Source organism: Lagopus leucura, unplaced genomic scaffold, assembly GCF_019238085.1.
Source record: "Lagopus leucura isolate 7727_CA_CO unplaced genomic scaffold, USGS_WTPT01 Super-Scaffold_100001, whole genome shotgun sequence".
NCBI classification, from domain to species: Eukaryota; Metazoa; Chordata; class Aves; order Galliformes; family Phasianidae; genus Lagopus; species Lagopus leucura.
In genome coordinates this window covers 79729605-79753299 of record NW_024962262.1, presented here as the reverse complement: position 1 = coordinate 79753299, position 23695 = coordinate 79729605, and the positions used below count along the sequence as shown (strand labels likewise).

At 34.1% G+C, this 23695-nt stretch overlaps 1 protein-coding gene across 1 annotated transcript in view; it reads right to left on the bottom strand.

The window, feature by feature from the left end:
* Window positions 1-3543: 3543 nt before the first annotated feature.
* The window catches only part of TMPRSS15 (transmembrane serine protease 15), a 52377-nt gene continuing 32225 nt past the window's right edge, over window positions 3544-23695 (bottom strand). The window contains exons 20-28 of the mRNA XM_042866824.1: window positions 21601-21711; window positions 18849-18981; window positions 14978-15073; window positions 12100-12149; window positions 11483-11657; window positions 9348-9529; window positions 9004-9099; window positions 7955-8094; window positions 3544-3717 (exon numbers count right to left, since the gene is read on the bottom strand). Of these exons, the coding sequence (XP_042722758.1) occupies window positions 3544-3717; window positions 7955-8094; window positions 9004-9099; window positions 9348-9529; window positions 11483-11657; window positions 12100-12149; window positions 14978-15073; window positions 18849-18981; window positions 21601-21711 (1157 nt within the window). The remainder of the gene's footprint in view (window positions 3718-7954; window positions 8095-9003; window positions 9100-9347; window positions 9530-11482; window positions 11658-12099; window positions 12150-14977; window positions 15074-18848; window positions 18982-21600; window positions 21712-23695) is intronic.

Genomic DNA, 23695 nt, shown 5'->3' with positions numbered 1-23695 from the left:
CTGGATCTTTATGAATTAACTCCTTCAAGAAAATAGGGGACGAAAGAGTGATGTTTAACCTAAAACTACAGAGCTGCCATCTCTTCATACTTTGTACTTCCAAATGACACTTGGCAGTCAATACTGTGATTGGTGCAGCGGAAGTGACAGGAGTCATTTCCATGCTGCAGTCAGGAGACACCTTCAGATGTCTTTCCAAAGGGGCAAAGGTGATTGCTGGGCATTTATCAGTGCCGGCCAATCTTAAATTGTGTGAAAGAGGAATTGAAAATGGCATGCTATGGTTTAGTTATAATGAACTTAGATTTCACATATCAATAAGAAATACTGATTATTGGACAAAATATTTCTATATCATTTCACCAGTCTAAGAAGAAGGAATCTGTTTCCTTTCTTGTATTTTGTTTGCCTAGTATTGAGTTTCTAGATACCAGGTAAAATCAAAACAGTCTTAGAGTCCTCTGTAAAAGATAGTGCAGACAATAAACTGTGCAGTCTTACATCAGTTAGTTCCACCTTTAAGGTGGTGTTTATTTTGCATGCACAACCAATAAATCCCATATGTACACAAATTATTTCATATTTATTTCCCTAGTTTTGCATTCCTAAGGGAGATAGGTGTAATAGTAAGAGAGGAAAGGAGAAAAAAAAAAAAGTGTTTCACATTTGCAGATAGAACATGTAGAACTTTATGCAAAATTCCTTTGGATTTTTGGTGGGCTTAGATAATCCAGGAAAGCAGATTTTTATGTGACATAGTACATTAGTGAAAACAGATTTGCTATTTAAAAAAAACCACAAATAACAACAAACACAAAAAAAGCTAAAAACTTTGTCCTTCATATTCATGAAGGACATTAAATTCTACAAACATTAAATTCATGCTACATTAAGTTCTACAAACTGGTGGAAGGAACAATTTCAGGTGACAGATTTCATCAACCACAGCTACTTCAAAGCAGCTTGTCAACTACAGGCAGCTATGGGTCAGCTCATGCTGACCACATTCTTGCTACTACCCTTAATCTCACAAATTGATGCAGGAGGTGTGAGGCAAGGAACTGACGAAGAAGAGTAAAGGTATAACTAGGTCTCAAATGGACATCATGACTTCAATTTGGCATTCTAAAAAACATTGTACTTCTTGCCTCCATTCCCCATTTTTCTCAAGAAATGTAATTTTTTCTTTTTTTCCATAGTGATTCTGGCCTTTTGCAAGTAAATAGCATTGCAGATAGAAAGCTCTTGTTGCTTCCTTCAGTCCTTTAATCTTTTCAGGTGCAAGTGTAAATCAGTATCAAGTTCCCATACCCTATTTTAAAATATCTCAGACCTTTAACTCAAATAAAAAATTATCCATGCTGCCCACATGTATTAACATATTAATGGCTGATTTCAACACAGGCTAATATGGGACAGGCATGCTATAGTAATGGATGCAATGGATGAATGAAGGCTATAATGTGCTTGGCAAAGGTTATCCTGATATAAGTTGAAATAAAGTCTTTATTTTTAATTATACTATCTAGTGTATGTTACATATACGCTTCTGGATAGAAGTTTACAATCAGAAATTTTTTAGTCCAGTGTGATAGTTTATTAATGTATATCTCAAAATCTATGCTTTGCATTTTGAGAAGCAAAAAATACACATAAATGAAAGGATATTACTGTATTTCTGGGAACCAGATCTTCTAGTAACTGAATCTGCTTTGATTTGGCTTTTGTATTTCATTAGCAGAATGAAATGCCATTTACAACAGTGATGTATTGTAAATATTACTGAATTCATGTCACATTTTAATTAAGTATTTTAATGTAATTGCTTCATCCACATCAATTTATACTTGATAGCAGAATGCACTTTATTTTCATTGGCTTTTTTCCAATGAAAGAGATGAATAGGAGAAAAAAGTCTACTACTGAAGATAAGGTTAGCAGCTCTGAAATGTTAATCAAATAGTTTAGAAACGAATTCAGAATAAAATGAAATATCTTTAGTTAACTTGCAACAATGGCACTGTGTAGTTTGTATGAAAGAGTCTAAGATACTTTTTGTCTGCTCTCTGGCTTGATTACATCTGTCTGACTTATGGACACAGATATATTGATGGAACTGCACATTTTGGTCTGGACCTAATTCCTTGACATTTATGATGACCAAAGGACATTTTTTCTCAGTGACCATCAACCTGTGTTTGTAAGCTTGCCTTGTATTCTGAGCACTTCATATCTGCATTTAACATTGTGAATAACAAGTATGGAAGCTCCTTACAAAAATCATACATCTATGAGTACATGTGTAGATACATATGTGCAGTAAATTAAAATGCATTTTGTGTTTTCATGTATACTGTAGAATGAAAAAAACATTAAATTACTATACAATCTATAAGCAGAAATAAAGGACATATATCATATTACACTAACATTAAAACACCATTGAATTTAAGGTATTTCAATAAGAATTATTATAATAGAACTGCTTTTCTTTTGTTTGTTTTTACATATTTTATACCATTTGGACTTCTGTTAATGGGCATCAGGATAGAATCTACACAAAACACAAAATCATTATAGAGAAAGCATAAAATATCAAATGAACCCTAATTACATTTTATTCACCGTGAATGACCGATCCTCATTATTGTCAGTTGTTAAACCATATATATGAGGGGAAGTGTAGTATTGCATGTTTCTACAAAGGTCCATGCAAGTATATATCTATAATTATTTGAATAATTACCAGAAGGTTTGCATGAAAGAAAAACTGAAAAGCAAACAAATTACACCAGAGATAATTTTTATGATCCATTCAGTTTGCTTGTTATAAAGCAGCATGATACATGATCAACAATTATTCACAATCTACAAACTTCATTTTAGAGCTTTTTGTAACAGGCAAGATAGGAGAACTCTCATGAGCCCAGTTTCAGATAACATATACCTTCATTTTGATATGTGGCAATTACTGAGAAGAATTGACTGTGCATTGAAATGAAAATGCACATTGGGAAATGTACTGTAAAATCATAAAAATAATTCACATTTATCCTGAAATTAACAATTTTTCTGACAATTTATCCCCAAATTAACAATTTAGACCATTTTTCATAAAGCATTTGTGGCTTTAAAAATCCTTCCTCCCTCCCTCTCCTTCTTTCCTTCTTTCTGCCCTTCTTCTTTCCTTCCTTCTTGCCACACTTTACAAAACCCTAACTACACATTTAATACAGTGATGTTCATATAGACTGTTTTCCCATACCATGGACTAATGGCTGATTTACCTCTTACATAAAGCAAACAGTAAACTGCTAAAACTATTAACAAAAGCATAGAATCTATCTCATTTGAAATATTCCTCTCAATTGATAAGGAAAGGAATTTTTAGTTGTCAATGTTTTCCTTTCCTAAATTTGAAACCAGACTGCAATTTGAATCATTACTTTTTTTTAGATTCCCTAATTATGAGTATTGAATGCCAGTCTGTACTGTATTGCTCTGCAATGGCTTAATTGCAGTCTTTAACTTCTATTTCTGTTGTTAAGGAAAATCAGGGTATGAGTAGATGATTTTTTGGATCCAGTCCACAAACATAGCGACCCGAACGTACACGCCTGGTCGTTGGGCAACTGCACACTTATAGCCAAATGATGTCACACCTACCAAAACCCATTGATTACCATCTTCAGACATTAGAGGGCCTCCTGAATCTCCCTGCAATATGAAATTCAAAAGTTAAAAGTGTACAATTGTTAATTGTTTATGGTATTTTTTGTAATTGATCCTTAATCATAAAAATTGCATCTTATCTTTTGGACATCAGAAACATAATCAGTGTGGAATCTTCTATATAGAAAAAAATCTTGAAATAATCAACTTACTTTCTTTTTCTTTCAAGACTGCAATTTTAAGCTCCCATCAGTCTTCTAGATACAGGACTAAGTTTCAAAGGATTATTATATGAGGAATGCTCTGAAAGTATTGCCTGCTATTTTATTATGTTGGCCCAGGTTGACATCAGAAACAGATATGGGTGATATGTCAATAAAGGCTGAACATTTACACCAGTATTCTGTTACATTCTGTTGCATGTGACAGATGTCAGCAGAACATTCTGACGGAATGGTGTCTTACGTGGAAGTGTGGATGAAGCAAAGGAGTGTCATGGAGTTACTCCATGCGGAAAAAATGCCACCCAGTGGCATGCATTGATGGTTGCTGAGCATTTATGGAGGCCAAAAAGGAGTCTTAGTACAGTGAAAGTTGGACTGTATGAGCAACATTTTCCTATCAAAGACACTATCATAGCTGCTGTGAAAAAGTGGGCCACCTCTGCTGATACAAATTTTAATGAGCATGGAGTGCAGACTCTTGTTCATCACTGGCAAAAATGCAGAGCAGATGGTGGTGACTGTGTTGAAAACAGTGTTTTGTAGCTGAAAATTTGCTCTATCAAATAGTTTAATTGTGTCTATTGTATTTTCTATGAAAATATATAGGAGGCATTACTTTCAGAATGTCCTAAGTACATTTAACCCTTCATTTTCACAACTCCTGGATAAATGTGTAGCATTATTTTTTAGCTGAATCTGTTTAGCTAAGAAGCAGTTCTATTTTCTGTCCCTCCAGAATTTTGACAATTTCAAATTTAGAGGAAATGATGACAAGATTGCCAGAAGAGGAGGTGAGTTTTTCTGCCACCTCCTTCTCAGTAATTTAGGAGTTACAGAATTGTAGTAGTCTGCAGGCATGTCCAACAAGCAGTCTGTGGGCTGCACATGGTCTGGCACAGCTTGTAATGTGGCAGGTTCTTCTGCCATGCCATCATGGCAGTGCTTCTGCCCTGCTGAGTGGCCCAACCCAGCCCTGGGACTGCCCATGGAGGGCACAGTGCAGTGCTGACAAATAATATGGCATTGTACTTAATTAGCAAAGAGATCATGTCAGCTTTCAAAGATTAGAATTTGAAAAGACATTATGGGCAAAAATGTGCTGCCAAATTCTGTGTATGTCAAGGAATGGTTCATAAAGACTCAATAGTGAAACTGAAAAAAGATATGTCATCTCAACAACCTGAAAAAAAGCACCTGAAAGATCAAATGAATTCTGTTATAAAAGCTAGCAAATCTAATTGCAAAAAAATCAAAAGTTTTTATTGATGGTGAGTTTATTAAGCAATGTATGGAATGCATGGTGGATATAATGTGTCCTGATAAAAAAACAGATTTGTCTAAAATCAGTTTATGTCAGTTTATGTCAGTATTATCAGTTTATCAGACCATAGTCAGGCAATCTGAAGAAACATAAATATCTATTGAACAAAATTTGCTAATTTCCCTTTTTTTTTTTTCCTTTGGCTATAGACGAAAGTAGCGCTGCTACAGATATGGCTCAACTTGCAATTTTCATTAGAGATACTGATAATAAACATGATGTCACTGAAGCAATTGCTTCTTTGGTGTCATTGAAAGACACAACTAAATCTCTTTATTTGTGTGAAGCAGTAAAAAAACACATTAAGGCAATTTTCTTTAATTTTTGTCAACATATCTGGTATATCTACTGATGGTGCCCCGGTAATTGTTGTTAAAAAAAATAAACTTATAAAATTATTAGAAGATCATGCAGTTTCCATTGGCAACTCACTTTTGATGAAATATCACTGCATTGGACATCACAAAAATTTTATGTGTGAAAGCTTTACAAATGGACAGTCTTGTGCAAATCATCATCAAAGCTGTGAATTTCATAAAGTCCAAGGGATGGAATCATTGCTAATTCTAGGAATTCCTTAGAAGTAGGGATGTTGACTTACGGGTCATCACTTACTTTTCTAAAGGAAGGTGGCTAAGTTTGGGTAAAATACTAAAAAGACTTCATGATTTTCAAAGTGAAGTCAAGTCCTTCATGGAATCAGAAGGAAGAGTTATGCCAGAACACGAAGACTAAAAATGGCTCACAGATTTAGCATTTTTGGTGGATTTTGGTGCTCATTTAAATTAGTTAAACATGTGTCTTCAAGACGTGTATCAACATATCTGTGCTGCATTTCAATCCATAATAGCATTTGAAATGAAAGTTATGGCAAGCTCAAATTACGGCAAATTATTTCATGCATTTCGATACACTGGCTATACACAGTCCTGTGAACAGTGAAAAATATGTGGATGTGCTTTCCTTTTTGAGAGAGTTTTAGGAATAGGTTTCCAGATTTCCAAAAAAAAATCTTTTTTTTTTTTTTTTGTATATTGTGACTCTACTTTGAGTTTACATAAGTACATTACCTGCAAATTTTCAATGAAATATACAGAGTTACAATCAGACCTTCAACTCAAAATTAAATTTGGTCATGTCTCTTTATCAGGCTTTTATAAGACCCATTTTATCCAATAAAAATAGATCTCACTTCACAGTCATGCCTTGTTCATGTCATCGCTTTTTGGCAGTAAGTACAATTGTGAACAATTATTGTCAAGGATGAAGCACAGGAAGGGTAACATTTCATAAAAAATCTCTGATGAGCACCTTGAGAACTCACTAGGAATGCCAGTCACTGCCCTTGAACTAGAGTGATGCATTAGTTTCACAAAAACAAGGGCAAACATCCTATTAGTTTTTTTTTTATGTTTTTGTAGTGTGTTTTAACATTTTAATAAAAAATACATTAAAAATATTTCTTGTTACTTATTTATGTTAACTTTATTATATATTTTACATGTGGCCCATTACATTCCTTTCTGCTTATTGCGGGCCAGGCAAGTCAGAAGGTTGGATACCCATGCAATAGAGTGTGGGGACCAAATTTTATTCATTCTACTGCCTGAGTAGCTATGAATGTCTTGCTTCGATGAGAAAGAAAACAATGATTATTTTTTATTGTTTGGTTTGAAGCAAGTTAATTCAACTAGTATTATTGTTGTCTTTTCATGACCCTATGAAGAGAGCTTTAGGGGAGACTTCTGTGGGAACTCAGTCATTAAAATACTTCTGTCTATAACTCTAGGGCATCCACAAAAGTTCAAAGGCTGTGACAGCAGCCTAGAGGACAAAGTAGTATCAGGACTCGCTTGCTCCTCTTTGCTTATGGTTGAATGGTCATTGATCACAGTGCTGGTCACTTGTGCTCTGTATCAACTTATAGTGCTACAATTTTTTTTTTTCCAGTTTGAGGGACGAAAAACAAAAACAGATGAGGAATCACAGATATTGAGAAAAAGGCAAATCAAATAGGCTTGCATACATTCCTGCTTGACTAACGTAGCCAAACTCACTGTGCATGATAAAGATTTAGGGTTGTGATAATAAAGTAAGAGGAGTTATGTGAGGATGCTCTTTATCAGATCTGAGGAGAACCAGTCTCCATGCCATGGATTCCACATTGCTGGAAGAAAGATTAAGTGTTGATCAACACTGTGCTCTTAAAGAGAAGTGTTACATAATGAGCAGAGATAGAATGGACAGACGTGAGAAACAGCCCCAGGAAGTAGCCTGTAAGATAAGTGCAGAAAGGCAGCTTCTCCAAAATACTGTGGTGTCCACTTATGAAATGTTTCTAAAGCCTACATATTCTGGGGAAATACATCATTGCTCTACCCCTTTCACCGTGAGAAGAATTTTTGAGATTTTTTTGACCTATTTGTTATGCATTTCTCTGTACCTTACTTTTTGCTAAAAGTCTTCCTCCTTCCTCAGCAGTAATTATTCAAAGCTCAGTGCATAAAACATCCAGTCCACATATTTATCTCCTTCCACTGTTGTTTGCATTGAGATCATACAAAATAGACTTTTATCTTTACAACATGTATTCTGATAAAGAGCTAAATATTGAGCATAAAAATAATATTCATAGACAGTGACCATCTGGTTTTAATGACTGGAGTATCAAAGAGCACTTTACTCCATAATTAGATGTGCTATGTGCTAGCAGTGAGAATTAGCCATTTATTCTTACCTGACAGGAATCTACACCTCCCATGTCATAGCCTGCACAGATCATATTCTCAGTAATAGTATATTCTGGCAACCATTCCTGGCATTTTTCATTTAAAATGAGAGGAACCTCTGCTTCTTGCAATATATTTGAAGTGGGACCTGATGAAAATACAGAGTACATTTACGTGCTGCATTAAATATGTATAACATGTTCAGAACAGTGATAGCTTTGTTCTTGTTCCAACATGTAGGCATGTTACTGAACAGCAGGAAGCCCTGCCAGACTACTGTATTATTCAGGTTTATGCCCCTGTAACACAATCACTGATTAAATGGTGCTCATTAACTGAATCCTGTCTTTCATTTGCGTAATGGGACTGAATTTGGTTGTAATTAAATGAAAGTTACTAAAATCAATGACTATGAACTTACTGTAGAGAGATCTAAGAGCTTATTAAAGGCTTAGAAGCTTGGATTTTCCAGTATTTCCACGCTATTCGTTGCATATCTTTGATTGCATATATCTAGTTTTTATAAGCATTTCTATTACAAGTTCTTACTTAAAACTTTAAATACAATTCTACTCTGAAAATATGGATACAAATATGTACAAGCAACCATGAAAGTGAATTTGCATGTTTATTATTTTATAGAGACTCCAAATTTGGAGCATGTGATATAGAAACAGAAAGTACATTTCACACTACACTCAGTATTCTTGGCTTCTGGGGAAAATAATTTGAACACTGTCAGAAACATGAATCTTTGTTCTTTCTGATCCCTTCATCTCCCCAGTTATCTGGAAATAAGATGTTCATATTCTGTAAACTGAGAAAAGTAGTCCTCATAACTACTAAGGAGATGCAATAAGTTCTTTTATTAATTTAATGATTGGAGATGTATATATTTTTTCTAATAAATATGTTGTAACTTTATTTCTTTAGAGAAGAAATGGTGGGGGAGTGGAATAGTAGAAAACTTTTTTCTAGAAGGGCATATCTCTAACCTGTTTGACCTTAGCAGCTTCTGTGGAATCAGGAGCAAATTTTCCCAGCATAATTTACCCACCTTCATATCTAATAGCACCCCAGCCAGCAATGGAACAGTTAATTCCTGGTAGAAACTGTTGATTTTCTTGCGGTAAGCAGATAGGATGTATGTAATCTGTGAATGCAAAATAAGCAATCAATTTCAATCTCTTTTCTTCATTCTGTTTTTTTTTATGAAGTTACAAAAGAAAGTATTCACTAGTTCAAATTCATTTTTGGGACACAATAACCAGGAAGTAGTGGATGAACTCAAGAATAATTAGACTGTACAAAATGTACAGCCATTCACTCCATCATGGTTAGCATATTTAGGGTTTAAGCAATATATACGTTTTGTGGAAAAATACAAACTCACTTACTTACCTGTATATTGAACTTTGTTCTGAAGATGCATCAGAGCAATATCACTGTCTTTTGTAAGTTTGTTATAGTGAGGATTTATAACTATTTGATCAATGTTTTGAACTACCGTTAAAGTGTCTGTCATATTCGACTGGTCATATAAGCCAAGAACTGCTTTCCATGTAGATGGTTGTAATTGCCTCCTGGAAGTTGCAAGGAATATTCATAATTATGAATGATTAATGAACATTCTGAAAAATATGTTAGATAAAATGCTAATCTTTAAACTCATTATAATAAGTAGCATGCTTTCAATTTCCCCTCAGTTAATAGGATAATGTAGTAGATGTCCATACAATTTTGTGGTAGTTATATTATCTTAAACATTCATACTGTAGTATGTGATTGACTTTTGATTTTAAGCTTATATGCGTTATTTAGAAGAATTAATCATACAGCAGTGCAGTGGAATAAGATACATTAATTAAATCACTATGTCATTTTAGCATTGGAAAGAATACTGCTGACTGCCCACAATGCAATTAGCATTGGTCCTAGTTAGAAAATTATGGAACTATCTGAAGAATAATAGATTACAATGTTGTAGTAGAAAGTACTTCAGCTCATTGACTCAGAAAATTGGTCCCTTAGTTTTTTATCTAAGTTGAAAAAAATATGTTCAGACAGCTATGGCATAAATCTACATGCTTGTTTTTTTGTTTTTGTTTTTGTTTTTGTTTTTTTTTTTCTGAGCCATCTATGCTGGTTTGAAACTAAGCTTTCTGAGGTTTCTAAGCTAGTGAACGCATGCATTTGCTAGTTTTTTAATCAAGTTCGTTTTTATTCTAAAACATTATTTCAGTCTGCTTGATGTATGGAATTGGTTTCTGTTTATCTTTTTGACTGACATCTGGAGGCTACCTTGTTCAAAATTAGCATTTCAGTTAACTATTCAGAATTAAGAGCTAAAAATATAAACTGTTGCTTAAAGGAAAAACTCCAGCAAATTCAACACAATAAAATGATATCTAAGTGAAAATAGAAAAGTGAAATAGGTGAAAAGGAAGCATCAATGTAAGTGTGGATTTGTCATGTGCAACCTAACATGGCTTGATCCCCCTCATTTCAAGGGCTTTGTGTGGAATATACTCCTGTAATGGAATGAGGAGTCATTCTTATACCGGCATAGCCTCCCCAGTATTATTATTTAGCTATTCATAATGAAAAATCTACTATAGTTTTGAATAATAACGTTTGTCTTTTGCTATTGCAGTTTCTGAGTGTCTTCTTCAGTACTAGTTTCTATTACAGACATTATGGAAGCAAATCTTAGAAAATATTTATATGCATCACTTCTTTGTGGTACAAACAATGCTATCTGGAGGACATTGCAATACTGCCTGATCAATATTTATGAATCAAGGTTCATTCCAATTATGCACAGTAGATCTTGATCAATCTGTGATACTTAACAGGTGGAATGGGAAAAAATGAATTTACCTTTCTTAGATACTTAATCCTTTAACCACTACATACCATCCTCTAACCACTAACAGAGATTCCTGTGAGTAATGGAGGCCCACATTGCTTATAGGTAAAGTAAAAATGCTCAGTATTAATACCATGTATTTTAAATGTTCATTGTTCAGAAAATGGCTCTTGGTTTCTATGACTGTCTGCTTTAAAATAAGGACTGAGGATTTACTTGTACGTAGCAGAGCTTTACGTGATTCAAACATAGTAATTTAACAGTGAAGTAGTTATTAAGTTTTTATATTAGAATCACAAATTATTCATTATCTGATACATCCTTAGTCAATCTGCACATAAAGCAAATGTTTCATGTGCTTTCTTAAAATGAAAAAGACATGGTATGGATGTCATCTGGCCATCTCAACAAGTCAGCAGGATGCACTGCAGTCAGTGGAGACAAAAATGCATTTGTGAATCTGTAATAATTTCATTTCAAACACCTAAAAAGTACCTCCTACCAATGGTTTCAATATGATCCTTTGAAAGTGTGATTTGCTCTGTGATTGACCAATGACTCAAGATTATACTTCAGCCCAACTTTACTGACAGATATCCACCATTTAGGTACTTGCATGTTGTGGGAGCATCAGAATGCATTAACTTATGAGTACAGTGAAAGTTACCCATATACACAGTGTGCTGCTGTCACCAGCCATTCCTCATTGACAAGGGAGGCTCCACAAACGGGTCTGGAATTAAAACGGAGTGAGACAATCCAAGGCCAAGCCTCTCTTCTGGCATCACTTCCACCTACAATCCTTGTTCCTTTGTTCTCAATTTCCAGGCGTTTTCCACAAGCTAAAATAAATGCATATATGTATTTTAAATAAATAAATGCAAATTTGTAGAAGAACATGATATGCTTTATTTGAGTAGTTAAATTCTTGGAAAAATAGTCTTGGTACTACCTGACCTGCTATTCAAAAATATTATTACTGTGGAGAAAAGTTTGCCATTTTATAGCTGAAATCAAGATGCAACTTCGTAACTTGGATTTAGATGTTTTATATCCTCAGATCTTAAATTTTTGTATATATTTGCTTTCAGTATCGACCCGTCTCCACTGTATACTTAACTCTGAAAACAAGTGAAGATTGTAAATTTTGCTGTGTTTATATCATTACAAGCACGGCTTTTATAGTCCATTTCCTAACCTTTCAATTCAAACTATAAACATTAGGCTTTATGGACTGAACAATCTGATTTCTGCGTGAAACATTCCCAGGGTAAATGTACTTACGTTTAATGTTACACTGCAGATGAATCACCAGGTTGTTTAAACAAAGTTCTCTAGAAGGAAAGTATAATTAAATCACAAGTATCTGCATACCAAGTAACTCTTTCATATATATAAATGTACATTAGCTTCATTCATGACAGATTCTAAATAAAACTGTAACTGCATACTGCATTTATTTTACCTTTTGAGAAGTTTTAATAACTTACCACTAGAGATCAGTGTAACCAAAGAATTTTGAAATGGTTAGTTCGATATCACTGTATCTTTTTTACTAAGATTATAGTGCACAATAAAATATATAGCTGCATATAGAGGGGAAGGAATTATTTAGCAGAGATATAAAGCCAGAGCCTGAAGAGCATGAAACCACAGATCAAAACTACTCAAGCATTTCTGATACCTAGAGGTTTTAAGATTATCTTCATAGCTTGTAATGAATCTGAACACTTGGGACAGCGTGTGTGCTAGCAATTTAAATTGGATACACAGAAATATATCAGAAAGAAAAAAAAGTCAGCTAAGGGCTAGGTCACAGTATGCATTTCCACTTCATTTTTTTCAAAGAGATAAAAGGAAGCATTCTTTAAGCAGAATATAGCATTATGCATCCCTCACTATGGTTGCACTAAAATTTGGCATTTTTTGTGAGAGAAATAATGAGTGACAGCCCAGCAAGTGAGAACATGTAACCTTCCTCTCCATCCCTGTCTAATTAAATCTTCATTATGGTGAGTGTAAGAGGGTGAAATATGCCTCCAGCTCTGTATTGTATCATACAAACTAGCCAATCTAATACTCAGCTTGTCAGATTTGTCCCTATTTTTATGTTGAAATTGGGGTCTATCTCCCACCATCGGTACCTACTGATTGCTTAGTAGAAGGTACTTTATGGGAGTCCACTTTTTTGTCTATTTGGAGTAAGTTTCCAGTATGAAAACCATTTCCTTGCCTGCATTTCAATTTATCAGTCCTCAGTTACCCCTTGGTTTGCTCAGAGTCCAAAAGGCAGTAGAGTCACACTACATGTGCTAAATGCCCATCCTACGTAACTCTGTGAGCATTATCTGTGAAGGAGCATGCTGGGAAGAAATCTTAAATCTATGAGTATGGTCTCACTTAGGAATCGCAAAAAAAAATATGCCTGTAGCATCTGCTCATGTGTATCTTCAAAGCAGAATTTTGGCCCATACAAAGCAATTCTGCCAAGAAATCCATTACCTAATGGCATCAGAGAACAGTTATGCTGTTTCCGTACTACAGCTTTCAGGTATCTGTATGACCCTTTACATTCATGGCAGTTACTCTTGAAACTAAGACCAAAGGCAATGTGAGAAATAGCTTTTTAAAATTTGATTACCAATTTGATTTTTTAATTATCAAATCTATGTGATCATTCTAACATACACACAACAAAAGCATGTGAGACTTTAATGGTGTTACCCTGTAAAATGATTCCTATCAGTTTTCTAGATGAAGAATATCTATCTAGATACCCATTTCATCAACAGAAATACAACTAAGATTAATGAACTTATTCCATTCACTCCTGCATCAATTATCTTTAAGTGTTTAAGAGATATTAACAGAAGACATCTTTAAATTACTGCTGTTAAGATCTCTTGTGGTTATCCTTATTTAGACATGTAGTCAAGAAAAACATGAAAGGTAACTTGCAGTATCTCAATTGTAAAATATCCTTTCGCCACCAGTAAAAATGATAAATGTTGGGATTAACAGAGTATAACTGGAGCAAACAATGGATTTTTTTTTTTAAATATAGAAATAATACAGCATATCAAATTAAGAGTTCTACCTGCTTTGCTACCATGTGGTGTGCTCATAAAGGAAACCTGAAAGAACATGGACTCTTGACATCATCCATATAATTTCATCATTTTAACAATTATACAGTAATTTTCTGCGTCCATGCTTGTAGTAGGATTCCAGGATAATGTTTGTTACAAACCTTCTTATAAGCAGAAACTCAGTAACTGAAGTCATTATATAGTGTTTTATTTGATGGTGGCAATCCGTTCTAATTTGTAGAGGTGTACTTAAACCCGGTATTTCCTGAGAAAGTAATCCTGGGCAAACATTATATTTTCATTTAATCTACAAGAAACACTGACTGACAGTTTGTATGACTTTTCAGAATCACTTCAGGTGTTATTTGGACTGAGGAAGATAAGGATGTAACGCATTCCAAGGATCATTTCATCTAATGATAAATATGGAGACATGACATGAGAATGGCACGTGGAAACATTTTTTGAACTAAATTAATTTGTCTAAACATAGATACAGCTGTTGTCCTACGTGTCTTATCAATAAAGTCAATGGATTACAAAATGTGATTCATCTTATTCCAGAAAAGATAGCTAGACAAATTAGAATTTGGAAATACTTTTTTTTTCTCTGTTGATTTTAGGGAGAACCAAGAGTGATATTGATGTATTCATAGTTCAGAGATCTCTAGATAAGAAACATTTTATAAATAGCATTTTCAAACAAAATGTGCATGTAAAAAGAAATGTAAAAGTAACAGTATTAATAATTTTCACAATAAATATATAAAAATATTGCATAAAATTATACCGAATGCTAAAAATACATCAAGCATCTCATTTAAAATTTGCAATAGGCAAACAAGAATGGAAGGTGGAAAAGTGAACTGCACAATGATATGAGTGATAATGAAACAAATATGATGACATACAATTCAGCAGTAGACACAGAATAAAACCTATTTCTATGGTCCAGACCTCATACAGAATCACATTAGTCTTCAGATAAACTTAAGCTGGAAATTATTGTATAAATCATAGTCACTGCACTTGCATTTTTCCTTAGTATGAGGAAGCAACCTCACTCTACTCACTTTTTTGTAAATATTAGGCTCTGATTAACTACTTCAGTGATGTCGACAAATGGACCATCTCCAGTGAATAATACAGTTGATGACATATTTGAATTCCTGGAAGGAAAAGACACACATAGGTATTTTTAGAAATTTATCCTGTTTTATTGGTGGAGGACTGTCTGGGAAATGATGATGTTTGTGGAATTATCTGGAGATGTGTGATTAAAACTTTCACAGATTAAAATGTGACTTGCCTAACTTCATTCACCTTATCCTAAGAACTCCAGTGCTACAATGGAGAGAAAACAATTATTTTAATGAAAGTAAATTATGAGTTTATCCTCTTTTGTGCCACAGTGAATGGTTTGCAATACTGAATCTTAAATATATGGGGACAGATTGTGGTGGTATGGCAATAAAGACTGAAGCTTCTTGACAGTATCCCATTATATGTTGTTGCCATGCGACAGTTGGCAGTAGAGGGGCAGTCTGACAAAATGGTGTCTGGCATGGAAGTGTGGATGATGTGAAGGTGTGTCATTAAATTTCTCTATGTGGAAAAAAATGCCATCCATTGATATTTGTTGACTCTTGCTGAACGTTTATGGAAACCAAACATCGGATGTGAGCACGGTGAGGTGCTGGGTGGTACATTTCAGAAGTGGCGATAGCAACAGTGGATTGATACTGCTGGTGCAGATTTTTTATGAGTGCAGCATGCAGGCTCTTGTTCATCGATGACAAAAATGCACAGCTAATAATGGTGACTGTGTTGAAAGTGTTTTATAGCTGTGAATTTGCTCTATCAAGTAGTGCTATTGTGCTCTTTAGTTTCTTTAGCTGTTATAGTTTCTGTGGAAATAAATACAAGGTATTATTTTTGCAGCAAGCTACTTAAATGCTGAAATTTCTGGATTACAGGCTGGATCTTCTATGATCTTTCCTTTAACAATAGGGACTTTATTTAGCTTCCTCATCTTTCTGAAATAAAATCTAAAGTGCTTTTTTGAGAAAACCTTTGGTAATTTCATTTGATTTATTTGTATTCTTTGAATTCCTGAGATACACACAGCTGGAGATTCCTAAATGTTATCAGTGATTGCAAAACCAAGCTGCTCTTCTTTCAATTAATGTATTGATAAATGGTGAGTGTTTCTGTAAGTAGAAGAAATCATATACTTTTCCTGGAGCAATGCAGTTTAGTAACAGCAATATATTATTATGTATTATTATGCAGCAATTCCAAGTCACAGCTCTTAAATATTCCTTGATTCAAGGCATTATCCAACACATACATATGGTGTACTCAAGACAAAGTGTTCTAATAAGATTGCTTTGCTAGAACTGATTAGCATTCAAAGTACAGTTAGTTTTTAATTAGAGGGAATGATAATAGAATATTATGATAGATTTTAGCTCTAGTAATCTCGCTTCTTATCATTTCAAAAGGAAGAAAGATTAACACCATGGGCCAGATCCTAAAGGTGATGCGTAATTTGAGTTTTCACTGGGGATCTACTGTTAATGAAAATGATTTATTAGAAGTATTGAAGGCTATGACAAAAATGGCCTTAAGGAGGTTAACCTACGAATTAAGTAGCCCTCACTAGCCAGAATTTACAGAATAATTTTGGATAAGTTTCTTACACACAGATCTACAGAGGTATTTACGGTTTCAGTCTCTATCTATGTCCCTGATTTGATCAGTAAACAATAAGCAGTACCAAATGTTAGGAAAGATTCAAATGAAGTGGTACATTTCTGAATAATTATTCTGAATAATAATGCCATTTGTTCAATAACTACAATTTTTTCTCTTATCTAAAAAATAAAAATAAAAATCCACATGCTTATTTGAAGAAAATATATTTACAGATTTTTCATTCTATTATTTAATTTTCAGGCTGCAGGATATTTGTAATTTGTTTTATTTATGCTTAAGTCACAGGGTAGTGTTTCTGCTTTGTCCACTGATTTTATGACAAACAGGAAAACAATACTAAAGAATTGCAGCAAATTGTCAATAGTGAACACTTTCTTTAGTATAAAAGAAAGGCTTTGTTCACATGTGCATTCATATGAAGAACAACTATTTCCTAACTGCTGATGTGCACACAATATTTTTATAAGAAATCATGCAAATAGAAAATAAAAATAACCTCTACTGAATAACCTAATTATTCAGTAGAGCAGCATGAGATACAGCCTATCAAGGACCTACTATTACAAACATTCATTTACTAACAAATGTGGTGCTAATCGTTAACAAATATGCTGCAACAAGGAGATAGATTCAAAGAAAGTATAAATAGTGTGATATTTAAGGGATTTCTAGATTTGTGTGAAAGTTTCATTCTGCTATCAGGATTTTTAACAGAAGTAGCACCCAGGATATCAGAGGTGATGCAATTTAGTTATAAAAACACTATTTTTTAAAAAACAATGCGAACAGGTAAAAATCTGAGCAATGCAATTAAAAAGAACTAACCAAGAAACTTGAAAGAATTTCTTTGGACAGGAATATTTGACATTATTATAGAGACAAACTCTAAAATACATTAATACAGAATGTTACTGAGACAACAGCATAAGTAATTTTAAAATGTTAATAGAAAGTGCCATGGAAAACAAAGTTCAATGAAGCCTATCAATTATTTAAATATAAACTAAACCATTAGACCACAAAAAAACTAGAATTCAAAAGTCATAGAGGAAAAAGAGGCAATGACAGGCAGGGAGGGAGAAAGAGGGAGAGGAAGAAGGCTAATGGCCATTGTAAATGGATGAGGCATCTGACTCAAAGAACACTTAGTCATACTTCCTGTATCCTTATATACATGCATAAAAAAGATAACTACATACCAATATTACAAATAGGATTTGTGCATCTGATATGTACACAAAAGCACACTTTTGTGTAGCACAAAAGTACACTTAACCAAAAGAAATAAAAATAAAACAGTACATATTCATTGGATGATTGAAAATGCTTTCAAATAACGTTTTGTCTTTTTTCCTAGCCCTCTTTATTTTTCCATTTCTACAGTTAATTTATGAGACAGGCATTTGCAAGCATCTTACTTTTGTTGGAGAGCAACATAATAAACTGCAAGCTAAGAATTTTATTTGATTATTACTTGAGTAAATTACATTCTCTAAAAACCTCAGCACTGTAGGAAAGACATTTATTATTCATTGGATGGCAGTGAAATTTCATACAGTGTAAGTGGGGCCAGAATTTGGGCCATAAATTTCTGTAAAAATACAACACTTCTGCACTAAACTCTCCTCGCCTCTTCCCTGGAAATTCCGCTGAATAGCAGCATCTGAAGACAAATCTGCTTTTTCAATCATATGCTTCCCTCCTTCCTCCAGCCGCAAACACACCTCAAGTGAAATAGTTTCCTACCCCAACAACTCATGTTTAATGATAGGTATGAAATGTATTGGGAGCCCAGTTACAGGATACTCAAGTGGTTATCTTGAATTTACTTGAAATGAACATCAGCATGACAGTAAAGTAGCCAAGGATCCTGTTTTCTCAAGATTTGATTTTGTGCTGTTCTCGCAAAAATGAAGACATAAATGATGACACAGTGATAAAAGACTAATGCTTTCACATGAGACTCACAGTGTTCTCCTATATGTGTACTCATATTTAATCTGCTGTTTTCAGAGTTAGCAATACAGTGATGAATGATGTAAAAATAAGCATTGTGACACGTACAAATTTGTTCACTGATTTGGAGCTTCATTTACTACAGAAAAGTATATTTGTTTCGGTTTTTATGGGTGGTAACAATACCACTAAAATGATGAGAAAAACACAAATTCACAAACTCAGCAAAACTTCAAACAAGTTACAAGAGCATTTAATATTTTCACTCACCCTAATCCCAGCTGCTGGCAAACACTGTCTGAAATCTTTTCATTCCAATCAGCTGCACATGCCAGGTGCCATACCTTCCCGATCCTGACCTGTACCAGTCCTTCAGTGCTTGCAGAACCATTAAGCAATCTCACTGTAGACCAAAATGGACAGAAGCATTTTAGATAAGTGATTAAAATACAAAGGAAAACCACCCCCAATGAAAAACAAGGCAGTATGCACAGATTTATTATTGCTAGCAAAGAACAAAAGAAGTAAAGATGTTAAGATGCACTGCAGCAGTAATAAACCCAGCATGTTCAGGATATTGCATTCCTATGGGGAGGAAACATTATCTTCTTCTATATTTCTGCCACAGGACAGTTTCATAGCTTGTATTTTGCAAGTGTCTCGTGAAAAGACAGCAAATAGTACATTTTCCATCTACTCTAAACAATATTTATTCTTAGCCAGCACTATGTAATTTCCAACCGCTTGTGAAGTTTTAGCTATACAATGGTCAGTAATGATAACTGGAAATAAAGTTTTAAAACAGAGCTAACTGAAAAATAGGATTATCCAGTTTCAGTTGCTATGAGAACTTTTGCTTTCACTGCAGCTTAAGTTAAAATAATAGTAATAGCAATACATTTCTCTGAAAACCAGTATTTCCATCAAAAGTTTTCCAAAAGAGAGTGTTCAGAAAAAAAAATTTGTAAAACCATCAATAATGTGGTGAAAAATTTTATGCTATTGGCATGGTGACTGAGGAAGTTGGAGTGGAAGGTCAACAGAATCCTGTCTATAGCATGAGCTAAAACTGCATTTGAAACAAGTAATGGTTATTGCCAGCATGAAGTAAGGAAGAAAAAAACACAAGGTATTTGTAATTTACTGGTTACTGATTTTTTAAAATAATACTAGCTCTCCAGAAAACTATTTTCCACTGCTTTTTCCCTAATAATTAAAGCCTTCCTATAAACTAACAAACAAACAAACAAACAAATATTTAGGAATGCCTCTTTGAAACTCAGAGCACATGAATGAAGTGATATATGGGAGTAGATTAATGGTAAACTTCAATCATGCTAGATTTTGGAGTACTATTAAAAATCTCAGAATTGCATGCAGTTTGAGATTTCTCCAAATTATTTTTGACACCTTTCCTCTCTCCTACTTGAACTATAATTCCTCTTCCTTTCTCCTCATCACTTCTACATTCATCTCCAAACACACTTCTGTTAAGCCATAAAAGACTTACCCAGCACTCAAAAGTTTAATTCAAAATTTAATTCAAAAGTTCATATATTTTACTACTTTCCATATGAAGACATATGTTATGTTTTCCCTTTGCTGCCCATGGGGAGTTTCAAAAGTTGGAAGTATTTGAAAATGCCAGTTTGTCAAGTTTAAAATGTCAGGTATGATAAAAAATTGAAATTCAGGAAAAGGAGCAGGTATTTTGGACACTGAAAAGACTCAATGTGATGGTGTCTAATTAAATTTTCATTTTATTTTAAAGATTAGATTGATTCAGCCAACTTTTGGATTAAATGGGTTTTTGGAAACAATTCTGCCAATCCTTTAATGTGAGGTAATTTGATAAGAAGGAAAAGACAACCCATGGCAAAATAAATCTTTGGGAAAGCGTACAAAATGTTAAAGTAGGTGATAGTAACTTCTCCAGATCTTTAGCAACGTCTGGAACAAGACTTTCCAGTCCTCTTTGCTTAAGAAAAAGCTGAAGTGAATTTTATTTTGTTCGTTTTAAAAGGCAGGATATTATTGCAACAAAATAGTTAAAGCATTAATATGAAGGCTGAATTTGGGCTTTCATACACACACATATATATAAAAGATGTTGAAATCAATAAGAACTGTCAGCATACATCTAAGGACATATCTCAAGCACAGAAGTCCTCCTTAAAACAAAGGCAGATGATGATGTACATAGCTTAAAAGCCTGCTTTTAACTTTCCCATTAGTGCTCCATAATACAGTGTCAGAAAAGCACTTTATCAGGAACAGAAATTTGGTTTTTGCTGTAGGCCCAACATGATTTTAACATCAGTTTTACATTTAAGTTGTTGTTTAGGGAATATTATTTCCATGTTATATGAAATGAAGCCATATGTTGTAAACCTAAATTTTGGAAATGGCCATTTTATTAGAAGATTAAGCAACAGTAGCTGTTGCTTTTCCTGTTGTAGGAATCTGCACATTCGCAGTGAACAACAGATGCCACTTTTGCAGCTGTGCCATGTCTTCACCCTGTGGCAATGCCTACATAAGATGGAGTCCAAGCAGTCTGGAGGGTGCCACATGACGCAGTTTGACTTCCCACTCACAGAAGTATTTGAGAGTTTCTGTCAAGAAGATTTAACCCTTACCCCACACTGCAGCATTTATACTGCTATTAATCTCAAATTACTTGCAGGAAAAAGTGATAAAATTTGGAAATCTGAAACGGATGTAGGGGATAGCATGTAATGAGTTTTCATTATATTTTGGGGTCATTATAAGCAGTCACTGGTTTAAGCATAGAGCAACTTTCTACCTTTAACAGAAATTTCCACCAGATTACATACATTGACTCAGAAATGTGATTTTGCTTTTCTATCCCTGACAAAGCCAACAGATATTGATGTGTAAATTTGCATGTCTTGCATGCAGTTGCAGTAGTTCACACAAGCTGTGTTATTGTGCCTGTTTGCCTAGGTAACACCTACTAAATATAGATGCATCCTTTTTCTATGTATGAAGGGAAACTCACTGCATTTTTCTTCGTCAGAGCCATCTTCACACTGAGGTAGCTTATCACAAAGGTTATCCAATGGTATGCACTCTCCACTACGACACTGATATTCTTCTGGTGCACAAGCTCCTAAAGGAGAACAGAAAAGGAGAAGGAAATTATAATTACTAGGTTATATTGATCTTCAATGCAGATCATCCAGTTTACCATAAAATAAAATTGATTGAATAATACAGAGGACCTTTTCCTATTGCTCTTCTGCTCTAATTCTGTTTTCTATTTCCTTGCTTCCCCTTTCCTTTTATCTCTTTTTCAGAATAAAGACTTTTTTTAGATAAATAGAAGGGAATATATATCACATATAGAGTAAATATAAAGCTATAATTATTTCTGTGTTCAAAGTGTATTTTTAATGGTGCAGTTTATTTTGTGGAAGTCTTATTTAAGGCAAGACAACTGATCAGCGTCTAAATTTTTAATATCCATATAAAATTATTCATTTGACAGTCAGCACAGACTGCTGTGTAACATATATGGAAAAGAATATGATTTCTAAACATATTAACTGGCAACAGCTGATGCCAGATTTTCCATAGAAATCACTTTGCATGGCTAGATGAGAACAAGATTTTCCAAATCCACCTTTAAAAAAAATTATATTTTATACCATAGAAAGTATTTATTGTCAAATTATGCTCCCATATCAGAATCTCAATATTTCATGGAAAAATAACATGTGAAGAAAAATCTGCTTTTCTTCTAAAATTCACTTAATGGCAATGCTTTTATCTTTTTATTTTTATAGACCTGTAGGCTAATGAAATTAATATGTGTCCTTTGGCTGCAAAGATCATGAATAAGCATAATTCTTTTGGAAATGTAAACCTCTCGATATATTTAAGAAGAACTGGCCATGGCCACTTTGAGAACTCTGCCTCACTAAGCTTAATTCTTATTTTACAGCCAAATGTGGGGAAAAGTTCATTTTTGCTGAACCAGCTGAAAGAAGTCTTAGCATTGTTGGACTTAATAAATGTGATAGAGAAGGAAGAAAGAGAAAAAGTAAAATGGGCTTATGCCAGTATAAATCTGCATCTCAGTCTTGTACAATGGGAGTTGATTTTGCAACAATAAATCAATGGTTAAGATTTTTGAGATATTAAGAAAATTAATATAAGTGCTACTACTAATCTGTAAAAGAGTTGCAGCTATTTAACATGCCTGAAGATACTTGTCTTTATGATATTTAAAGAAAAAAAAGTTTAGGTTCTTGTTTTCCTTCTCTACGTGCAAGTGAATGGTACTGCATGCATCTCTGAACACACTGCTTTTCCGTTCTCTTACTTCTGTTGTCAGACTTCCACAAAAGTAACACAAAGACTTTATTTCAGTTTCCATAAGACTTGTTCTAGAGACAGTGATAGCGTAAGTTTATCCTTGTAAGCATGTTGCTCTTGCATATACTTTTGTATTTGGCTCAATTTTGTATGTTTTTGGAGAGACAATCACTGAATTTTGCAAATGACAGGTCTAATTGCAATCAAGAAAAACAGAACTATTTCATCAGGGGACAGACTAGAACCACACTGCTGTCCAAATATGTAAAAGTCCCTTTTCCCAGATTTTTCACATATTAAGTGCACTGCTGGCAAGTTTACAGAGGACACAAGCTAAGTGGTGCAGTTGATACAACAGAAGGAAGGGATGACATTCAATGGGGCTTGGTGAAGCTTGAGAAGTTGGCTTACGTAAGCTTAATGGGATTCAACATTGCTCTTGAGTTGGGGGCAATCCCAGATATGTGTACAGATTGAAAGAACTCATGGAGAGTAGACTTGCGGAGCATGATATGGGGGTCCTCCTTGTGGAGGACCTCCTTGTGGGCAAAAAGCTGGCCATCAGCTAGCAGTATGGATTCATATCTCAGAAGACCAATTGTCAGACATTAATGACATCATCAAATGTGTAAAAAAGTGATCTAATGACAGAGCTTTAATAAACAATCATTAATATTTGCCCTCTTATATTTAAAATGTTTATCAGCCAAAATAATGAGTCACTTTTTCACATACAATTGCAGAGAATTGGAGATGGTACAGATACTGACCAATAG